The sequence below is a fragment of the Trichoplusia ni genome, chromosome 3 (genome assembly GCF_003590095.1).
Source record: "Trichoplusia ni isolate ovarian cell line Hi5 chromosome 3, tn1, whole genome shotgun sequence".
In the NCBI taxonomy this organism is placed as follows: domain Eukaryota; kingdom Metazoa; phylum Arthropoda; class Insecta; order Lepidoptera; family Noctuidae; genus Trichoplusia; species Trichoplusia ni.
The window spans coordinates 2,152,169-2,163,747 of record NC_039480.1 but is presented as its reverse complement, the minus strand read 5'-3'; the positions used below and the strand labels follow the sequence as shown (position 1 = coordinate 2,163,747).

The following is an 11,579-nucleotide window of genomic DNA, read 5'->3' as shown; positions in this document are numbered from 1 at the left end:
GTTCGATTCACACGCAAAACAAATGATCTCTTCGTATGACAGTAAGTTCGATTATAATGAAATTCAAGTTACATGCTTCAGAAGCCCAGGTTAATAATGAGACGAAAGTTCGAACGCCAGAATCGAACCCACACCACATCGCACTGAGAGGTTTAACGAGAGCATTCATACTCAAATCAATAAATAGAAACTTAGACCCGTCGTAGAACATAGTTATAAAATAAAGTAACAGCACAAAAATATCATAAAAAACATGGTTTTCCAATTTTCCAACGGTACCCTCAAGTATTCTTTATCTCTGCATTTAAATCTTCTCGTTTGAGCTTAGCTTAGCAGAGGTTAACAGCTGCCCCGACGACTTGAACCATTTTATATTTGCTTTAACTGATAGTTACTGGACGGTCTTTATCATCGCCGGAGAGTTAACTGAAAAGGTTTATTTTTAACTTGAAAGCTACGGCCGTTATATACACCGTGATTTTTTAGTCGTCTTACAAAAGCAGCGCAGTTCATGTATCCAATGACTAGAACACGTTCATGATAAAAAAATAGGTATTTATGAGATTTGAATAAATTTAAAATGCAATTTATATTCAATATTATGATGCAATTCGTAGTTTTTTAGAAACACAGCTCTGTTGCGAGCGCGGTCCGAGCCTTGTAACAATGGTGAGGGGCGCGGGCGGCAGCGTTTTTATCATTTTTAAGAGTATTTTCAGATTTTTCTTGTTTAATTTTTCTTCGTACTTATTATACTAGTAGATAATAAAAAATAATAATCGCGCCTAGGGGTGTTTTACGTCGGATACATGAACTGGGCTCCTTTTGTAAGACGACTAAAAAATCACCGTGTATAAGGTATTTTACAAAAGTTGGTTTTTGAAAATTCTAGTCTTTATTTATGTAAGTTAATTTACGAAGTAGCTTTGCTTGAACGTCAAAAATCCTATAGAGAGTTATCCGTTACGCCCACCCTTCGTTTTCTAAGTGCTCTGGTTGTGAAAAAGAAACGGACATTAAATAATAATATGAACGCTTATAATTAGAATATAATAAAACCACGTTTTTTGTGTCCATTCAAATTTTATCAAAATCGGTCCAGCCGTTATTATAGTTGTAAATTGCGTTGTCATCGGGTTTGAAGCTACCCTGAAAATTTCAGCCTGCTAGCTTATCGGGAAGTGCCTCAAAATTGAGTTGCAAAAATCCAACCGGAACGACAAACAAACAAGAAAAGTGAGTGTATAGAAACGTGGGGAAAAGAAAATGATCAATGGTCATTCTTTTTCAATATAAGAGGCCTGTGTCTAATTATAGAACAAAAGGCCATACTTATTTTTCTTTCCACATTTTCCATTGTATCTTCGCTCCTATTAGTCGCAGCGTGATGGTATATAGCCTAAAACCTTCCTCGTTAAATGCTCTACTCAACACAAAAATATTTTTTCAATCTGAACCAGTAGTTCCTGAGATTAGCGCGTTCAAACAAACTCTTCAGCTTTATATATTAGTATAGAGTATAAGAAACCTAAAACTGTATCATCTTTACTTGTAACAGTTATTATAGAGTCAGTGTGTGTGGTGAAGTGCTGAAGCAAGCTTCCACCAGTTTCCACCAGTTACTACGTAAATCGGCAAAGTGGCGAGCGGAGACATGGGTGAGTATTAATTAATTATAGTAGTTGAAGCGAATATAACTCATTGTATTAGCATATCGCACAGAAATTATTTGTAGGCAATTTCTGGTGTTAATAACCAGAAGTTCCTGAAAACAATTTCTATGCAACAATCAATTTTATCCAATTTATCACAATTCTCAACCAACACAATATTTCTCATACCGTTTGAATCAGTTGTTTTAACCACCGACATCCCACAGCTGGGCAACAGTCCCCACTTTCCCACTTTATCAGATCTTTAACTAAAACAATTTTAAATCACATAAAAATCAATCTCTCTAATGCACTTCAGAACTAACGCAGTTTCTTTAAGAAATGTATATATTGAAAGCAAGTCTTAGCCAAATGGGTCGCCATTCAATTTAACCAAACTAATTTCAAATAAAATTTACTCTTATTCAAAAGCCTATTCAACATATTTTTAAAAAGACTGCTATGTGTGAAAGAGACCGCAATACATCCCGTATAGCGGTGTCCCTCTCACACTAATGCTAAATTTCACTTTAACAAGTACTGGTAGGTAACTTGGAGAAACTTATTGAGACAGATTTGGTGTTAAGCCAAGAAAAACAATATTGAAATGCATTTGAATATCGACCTAACTGCTTTAGTAATACGGTTGATTGTCATTTGTAAATTTCTGTTGAATTGTTAAAACAACGTTGAATTGTTAGTTAAAACTAAAATCGATTTAATGTTTTAAAAAAGTATTTGAAGTTTATAAAATTGTTTCTAAGTCTAGGTTAAGGTGAAAGTTTTAAAAACATCTAGACAAACAATTAGAATTAATCGCATAAAGGTCAAGTAGTGATAATTTTCTATTTTTCAGTTAGGATGACAGACCACGATTAATGCAAATTAATATACTTTCAAAGAGACTCGGTATATTTACAAATGGTCACCCATCCAAACATCAACCTCATCAAGCGGAGCTTAACTTTCATCATCGGAGCCGTTACACTATGTATGTCCTGCTCCCACAATCGGATATACTCCTCCCACTTATAAGCTTAACCGTGCTTTTAAATGGAACATATCTCAAACAGAATTTAAAAAGCGTTTTAAAAGCCCGCATTGACAAACAAACAAACAAGGTTTATTTATTATCAGCAAACTGCAGGATCGAAAACCAATATACAGCAAGCGACGCCAGGCGTGAGGGCTAGTATGTACCGAATAATATGCACAGAGAGAATTTAAAATTCGTTGGAAGTTTATTTAAAAACGTTAAATGAAATTTCGTTTATGTAACCAGAGGATTTTTTTGTCAAAATGTGTTGTTTGTGGGTTCAATAATAGCAAAAAGCAATTTAATCCTTGTGTCTTGAGTTTCACAAATATACAAGTCACATGCACAAGACACCCAGACGCAGGACAAGCATTCGTGGATCACACAAATGCTTGTCCTACGCGGGGATCGAACTGGCGTGGTTACCTCAACCACTCGGCTATCCGGGCAGTCGTAAGACCAGCGTGTCCATATCCCACTGTTGGGCATAGGATCCATGTAGAATAGAAAAGATTAAGCATTGACCTCGCTTGGTATAGCAGATTGGTGATTTAGTTCAAAATGCGAGCGAAACCGCGAGCCTGAGTTAGTGTATTAAACTTGGTTATTTTCTCTTAAAAATTACAATCTGTGTTCTCATTAGCATTGTAAAAGATAAACGTCAAAACAAAACAAAGTCCCAAACAAGAATACATTATTAAAGAACTGTGTTTTTAACTAAAAGTTAATTTTAACTGAACAAGTTAATACAAAAGTAAAATCGGCTTGAAATATTCACAAAATTCCTCTGTTTCAGATGTTTCACTGAATAGTTAAGAACAATGGTTAAAGTTTAATTGAATGTTATTTTAACTGGAATATTTAACTCGTTAAAGTTGTATGGAGCAATGTTTTAACTTATTTTTTGAAAGAACATTCATTATTCAGCTGCCCCATGTTGGGCGCCATGTATAATGTAGATTTTTCGGGATTCCGTCCGAAGCATAAAACCGGTATCTTATTAATAAGTCGCAGTCTGTCCATCTGTCCGACGGTCTATCGGAGAACTTTATATCTTTATCTATCAGAGCTAGAAAGTTGTTTTTGTACGAACGATATGTTTATAAATGTGATGAGTGATATTTTTTTCTTTAGCTTTTTTCTATCAAATTATCAGTTCAACCAAGTGACAAATGACCTGGTTCATTCTTCTTATAAATCACACATTTCACAATTTAACGTGCCTTCCGAAACACGGAAGAACTCGTTACGACAAAGATGGTCACCCATCTACGGACTAACCGCGTCAAGCGTAGCTTAACCTGTGATCGATCAACTTGTGCAGTTACAACTTAGAAACTTATGGAGGGAAGTGGAATATTTTTTCTTACTTTTCCTTGTTACTATTTCTGATTAATTTCGTTGCGGGTTCCAAGGCAGTTAATTGTTTCCTGGGACACACCGAACTTAAGTGTTTCGATGGTTTTCGTTGGTTTTGTTGTAGATCCTGGCTCACAGGAGTTGCAATGACACATGGGCATGTGTGGTGGGGTAGTCCCATAAAAAATAGCTTAGAAACACCTTAGTATACGTGTCATTTAAAACACAGCTTTCCTATTTTCACATTGTTTTAAATCCAGTAGTTAGACACCCCACTATTATAATCTCTGACCTGTTATATTCTCGGTTAACAAATAGTAATTAACTCCCGAACCACTGTGTAATCGCTCCCACCGGATTAAATACATTATTACTGCGCCTATAGCCTATCTGTTTGGCCTATAGGCCTATTTTTGACTGCATTGATAGCTGGTAGTAGAGGTTATCACGGCTATGGCTATGCGTGAGGTATTATTTCGATCCCCGCGTAGGACAAGCATTTCTGTGATCCACGAATGCTTGTTCTGAGTCTAGGTGTTTTTGTGACAAAATTTCTTTGTAAGGGAGTCGTTTTTATAAATAAAGCTAAGAAAAATATAAAACAACTAGCTGTTGCCCGCGACTTCGTCCCCGTAGGTAGAAGATATAAGTTATGATTTAGGTATACCTGCCCGGTTTTTTTCACATTTTCCATTGTATCTTGGCTCTTATTAGTCGCAGCGTGATGGTTTATAGCCTAAAGTCTTCCTCGATGAATGGTCTATTCAACACATTTTTTTTTTAATTTCGACCAGTAGTTCATGAGATTAGCGCGTTCAAACAAACAAACTCTTCAGCTTTATTTATTAAAGTATAGAAAAGAAGTCTGGAAGTCTTTGTGCGACAGTAATAAGGATTTAAGGCATTATTGCGAAGCTGTAGGATACTAACACTGGTAACTTGTAACCACTTGTTGTTGTTCCGTGCTAACATACATACGATTTCTAATAACATTACTGAACCAAAATTGACGAAATTTTTACGAAAATAAGCGAGTTATTTCTAGTTTAATGAAAAAAAAACTCAACAAAATTGGTTCGTCCATTCCAAAGTTCTATCAAAAACGCTAAAGGACAGAATTTATTAGGGATCGATTGTGTGTCGCTGTATATATGTATATTATGACTTATCATTTTTCTAGATAGTACCTCAGGGTTGGACATAAGGCTTACAGTACTTACTATCCCACTAATATTATAAAGGCGAAAGTTTGTGAGTGTGTATGTTTGTTACTTCTTCACGTCAAAACGGCTGAACCGATTATATTGACGACCTCCGTGGTCGAGTGGCGTACGCACCGGTTTCAAGGTGTCGCTAGCTCTGAGGTCCCGGGTTCGATCCCCGGTCGGGTCAATTTCAAAATCACACTTCTACATTGTCTCGGGTCTGGGTGTTTGTGGTACCTTCGTTGTATCTGAATTCCATAACACAAGTGCTTTGGCAACTTACTTTGGGTTCAGAACAATGTATGTGATGTTGTCCGCATTTATTTATTTATTGAGATTTTTTTTATTTTTTTTTATTTATTTATTTATTAAAAAATAGAAAATAGGAAATTACATAAAAAATCGCCAAACTGCAAAGCAGTTTGTTGGCGATAATAGCGCTCTTCATTATACATTTTTCTTTATTGTGTTTTTATATTTTACAATGAGTGTAGTAGCATTTATTATTCTTATATATAAACAATAATCACATTATATATACTTTATCTTGCAACTATTACAATATAAAAATTAAATTTATATTCTAGGAACATCAACCTGTTTATATCTACCATTATTTATTACAACTAATTCTTATTGAAATTTCTATTTGGTTAACAATTGTAATGAGATCTGTTCTTACTCCTATGTTTATTTATAATATTAATACTTCTTTTAGTCTTTTCTTAATAGTTACTTTGCTTACTTCTTTGGACATATTTCTTATAAAGTCTAGTTTATTAAATATTACAGGAGTTATATATTTCCTTGTTCTTTTACCATAATAATTTCTTACAGATGGTATTACATATTTACCCTGTTCAACCCGCCTAGTGCGATAATTATGTGCTATTGGATTTTTGTACATATTTAGCTTACATTGTTCTAATGCTATAAGGTAATCTACTTTTGCATGCACTGGTAGTATTTTACATATTTTAAATAATTCGTCGTAGTTTTGTTTGCACTTTAGTTTAACTTTTTTCCTAACTAAATATTTAATTATTCTTATTTGTAACTGTTTAATGCGATCTAATTGCGTTTTGAACGTGAGGCCATAACTACTTAGTCCATAACTAATTATTGAGTCGACGAGTGCATAGTATACTACATATAAAACTTTTCTATTCACAAAGCTACTCAAATGAAAGAATTTGCTTAGGATTGATTGCAGTCTATTGCATACCTCATTAACGTGAAGTTTCCAGTTAAGTTCACTATCCACTGTCAAACCTAGGTACCGGAATTTATCTACTACGTCTATAGCTACGCACTGGCATCCTATTTTGTTGTGGTGCAGACATTCGTAAGTATGTCCGTAGATAGGTATACTTAACTTACCTTGTTTATTGTAGTGACTATACGGGGAACTGATGTACATTACCTTTGTCTTAGCGAAATTAATTATTATGCCGTTATCATGTGCCCATTTAATGATATTTTCAAAATCTTCCTGTATATGCATTTGTGCATCTCTTGTGTTATTGGACGAATACATTAAACACATGTCATCCGCGTACATGAACATCTTACAATGCTTTATTACGTTAGTGACACTATTGACATGCATAATATAGCCAACGGGGCCGTACACGGAGCCGGTCGGCACACCGAGACTCACGCTTACCTCTTCTCCTGTGGTTCCGTCTATCGAGGTGCGGATACTCCTATTCTCCAGATAACACTTGAACCACCTGCTGACGGGGCCTCTGATGCCACATTCATCCATTGCTCGTAGCAGCACCTCGTGGTCCAGAGTGTCGAAGGCCTTTTTATAATCAATAAACAGAGCAGCAACAAACTTACCCTCGTTGAGACTGTTGTTGACGTAGTCTGTGAACTGCGTGAGCGCGGTGGCGGTGCTGCGTCCGCGCCGGAACCCGTGCTGTGCTTCTGATATTATATTATTTTGTTCTAAGTAACTACTTATTTCATTAACAATTACTTTTTCTGTTATTTTATTTAATACAGATAATATCGCGACTGGCCTATAGTTGCCATAGTCTATGTGGCTCCCCTGTTTATATATAGGACGTATGATAGATTTCTTTAAAATATCCGGGTACATTCCTTTATCTACACACATGTTTATAAATTTCGCTAATACTGGGCTTATTTGTTTTTTGACTTGTTTAATATCCTGTACTCTAATTCTATCTATTCCAGGTGCTTTATTAAAATCTAGTTTATTTATATATTTTTCTATAGTGCTTGCATCTACCTTTCTAAAATAAAAAGACATATTAATTGGCTTCACATATGAGCTCCTATCTAGAAAATTGTTATTGCAATTATGCTTAATTTTTAATATTTCTCCAGTGAAGGTTTGAGAGAACTTATTACATATATTATAAACAGTATTTGTTGGCCCTAAGTATTTTAAAATAACACTATCTAAGCTAGTTTTAGGGTTACCTATCCATTTATTTATATTAGACCATATTTTTCTAGAATTCTTATTACAATTCTTTATCTCAAGCTGTCTGTATCTATTTTTAGCGATGTCTATTAATTTATTTACTTTATTTCTGTATCTTGTATATATTAATCTATTATTCATGTTATTCGGTGAAGATTTCCAAGCCCTGAAAAGCAAATCCCTATATTCTAACTTTTTTTTGAGTTCACTATCTACCCAAGGTTGCGTAATTCTCTTTTCCTTTTTTATTATTTCTATTTTACATGTATTGTATGTTTCATCAAAAATCTTGTGTAGTTTTTCATACATTAAATTAGGACAATTAATTTGCAATAATTCTGACCAATCAACTGCTTCTAAACTAGCGCGAACCATTTTTTCGTTTAAAATTGTTTGTATTTTAAAATTATTATTGGATACCTCACCGATTTTTGCCAAGCTAATTCCAACCATATAGTGATCGGATAGGGTACAAGTTAGCAAGTGCGCGCGCGCATCGAGCGGCCGGCCGCGGCCCGCGCGCACGCACACATGGTCAATATTCGAGGAATTCAGCCGGCCGTCCACGATCGCTTCGCGCGTCGCCTCGGTCGTAGGTATTGCACTTTGCAGGCCGCTTTCACACAACATGATTTTATAAGCATTTAGACTCGTGTCTGTATGTTGACTTATATTAATGTTGACATCTCCGATTAATAATAATTCTTCTGAAAATGGAATTTGTTTCAGTATGGCTTCCAATTCCGCAATGAATATTAGCTTGTTTTTGTTTGGTGGTCGGTATATAGCCATTATGTGTGTAGTTCTGTTCCATTTGTAAGTTTTCCATATGTCAATTCTGTTGCTTTTAGTGCTATTTGTGGCATTACTGTAGTAAAAGTCAAGTCTTCTCTTACATACACCAGTATCCCACCTCCTCTTCTTGCCTCCCTGGTGTTAGGAAATACTATATATCCCGGAATTTTATACAATGAAACTTCTTCACTTTTTATGTTCACTTCTGTAAGAACTATGACACTTATTGTTCTGTTGACTATACAATGACTTAATAAGACAAGCAATTGGTTAAATTGTTTTCGCATAGATCTTATGTTCAGGTGTATTATGTTAATATATTTATTTGAGAATTGTTTAGACCAAGTATTAATATCATCATATCTATTATATTCAATATCGGTTGTATCCAAGTTTAAAGTATCGAATTTTATAATTTTGGAAATCACGTAGTGTGCGCAGAGTGTTTCGTTGTCGTCAAGTTCCTAGAAATGTTCAAGGACATTTTTGTTATTGTCGCATAGCTGCTTTATGTCGTTTTCTGATTTAATACGAATAATCTTTTCGTTCTCGCTCTTCTTAACAAGTATGTTGGAGTTTTGTGTCCATATGTACTTATATAGGTGTTTTAATTGGTTTCTGGTCTCCCAAAATAACAATCTCGTGGCCTTAGTTAAGTCTTCATTTATGTAAATTCTGTTGTTATTGTTGTTGCCATATAAGTCTCCATTCGTGATGCGATATTTTCGTTTTTGCAACCACTGGTCGCGAGCCTGTTTCGACCGCAGCTTCACCACAACCGGGCGAGGTCGATCTACCCCCGATTTTGGTGTAGTTGGTGAGCTCATCCTCTCAACACTTTCTATATCTTCTGGATTCAAACTTAACTTTGCGGCAACGTCCTTGACTATGTCTTGTATGTTTTCGTCTTCTTTATTTTTCTCCAGGCACGCTATTTCTATGCTTTTTTCTTTTTCTTTCTTCTCCAAGCTAACTACCCTTTCTTCTAGAGCCGCATTGCACTTTTCAAGATATACATTCCGTTGTTCTATAGCCTTTATTTTATTTTCTGCAGTCTTTTTGAATTCCAGCATTTGCTGGTATTGTTCGGCATAAAAATCTACAGTATCCGTGAGATCGTCAAGTTTTTTCTCTAGATTATAGATAATCTCCAGCTTCTTGTTCATATCTATTAACAGTTTTTCGACGGTAATCTTCTCAGGATCTATATCAATGGTAGGCGCCTGCAGGTATACTTTAGAGCTACATTTCTGACACTCATCGCATATCTCTGATTGCAAAAACTGCTTTAAACTTCTTCATTTAGTATGGAGTTAGCTGACACCCTGGATTAACACATAGGCTACCATTAATTACGAGAAAATATTTTATTTCCTAACCACGAGGACGACATCGCGGGTAACAGCTAGTATATAAATATGAAAGCAAGTTTGTTACGCTTTCACGCAAAAACTGTCTACCGACCATCATAAAATTATGTACACATATTCTTGGATATATTAGAAGTAACATAGGATGGTTTTTATTAAAAAGAAAAAAAGTATTTACGAAAAATTTAAAAAATGTTTCAGCGCCATCTAGCGGATCAGTTATAAAGTTCCTGTGCACTGTTTTACCGACGGTCACGTCAATATCAAATCCAATTGACAATAGTATTAGCTGTACTGCAAACTGAAGCCCGCGCGGGCGAAGTCGCGGGCAACAGCTAGTATACTATAATGCTATAAAAACCTGAAAACACCCTCAATACGACCTCACGATATTTTCCTGAAAAATGGACCCTCGAACAACATTACTGAAAACTTTTGAACAAAAACAATATGAAAACAAAAAATATTACTTTTATGTTAAACATGAGACAATTCTAACTTGGCTCTCTTGGGTCAGACCCCCTACCACGAGACCCCATACCACGAAATGTTTACGACAAGGTTAACGAATGGGTATAAAAAGTAAAAATAGATTAAACAAATCTAAATACGCATGTTTTTAAATGTCACTCCATTAAAATTTTATCGATATAGGTCCAGCCGTTTTTATAGTTGTAAATTGCATTGTAATCGGGTTTGAAGCTACCCTGAAAATTTCAGCCTGCTAGCTTATCGGGAGTTGCCTCAAAATTTAGTTAGAAAATATCACCGGAACGACAAACAAACAAGAAAGTGAGTTTATAAAAACGTGGGAAAAATCTATTTAGTCGTTGATGTTTATAAGTATGTTTATCAGTTGTCTACTACTCATAATACAAGCTTTGCTTAGTTTGAGACTAGATGGCGTTGTGTGCAAGATGTGGAATATTATATTATTTCCAGTATAAATTAATATTAAATGAATATAACCCATCTATTTAAAGTTTTAACTAGAAATCTATATATCTATACTAATATATAAAGCTGAAGAGTTTGTTTGTTTGTTTGAACGCGCTAATCTTAGGAACTACTGGTCCAAATTGATTTTTTTTTGTGTTGAATAGACCCTTCATCGAGGAAGGTTTTAGGCTATATACCATCACGCTGCGACTAATAGGAGCGAAGATACAATGGAAAATGTGGAAAAAACAGGTATATTCATCTTCGAGGGCTTCCGTTCAAATATCCTAACTTATTTGTTCTAACCACGCGGACGAAGTCGGGGGCAACAGCTAGTAAAATCTATAAGTACTAAACCAAAATGATTCTAACTATCCAACAATATCATTCCCTCCTCTAAATTTCTCTAAATTATATAACTTCGTAACATGCAGATATAACTTCTCTCTGAACACAAGTCTGAACCACGCCTCCAGGGCCCCTGTTCTGCTATTTGCAATGGCCGATGAATTAAATTTGAAACCATTCCTACTCTCTTAAGCATTATGCCAACACGAAAAGTGAAAAGTCATTGTATTGACCTTATAAAACTATTCAGAACTTAGACAGAACGTTTTCCCAAACTAGACCATTAATACTTGTTCCTTCTCTACACAAATGTTTGCCCAACAGTGGGCTAGTGTCACCCCACATTCCAACTTTCCCGCCAGTATATTATTCAGGCGGTGTGTCGGTGACGTGACGTCAATCACAAACGGTCACGTG

The 11,579-nt window shown here is 35.3% G+C and overlaps 1 protein-coding gene across 1 annotated transcript in view; it reads left to right on the top strand.

The window, feature by feature from the left end:
• The first annotated feature begins 1,474 nt into the window (after positions 1–1,474).
• The window catches only part of LOC113508835 (Kv channel-interacting protein 4-like), a 53,280-nt gene continuing 43,175 nt past the window's right edge, over positions 1,475–11,579 (top strand). Inside the window, exon 1 of the mRNA XM_026891979.1 lies at positions 1,475–1,658. Coding sequence (XP_026747780.1) covers positions 1,655–1,658 — 4 coding nt within the window. The 5' untranslated portion in view covers positions 1,475–1,654. The remainder of the gene's footprint in view (positions 1,659–11,579) is intronic.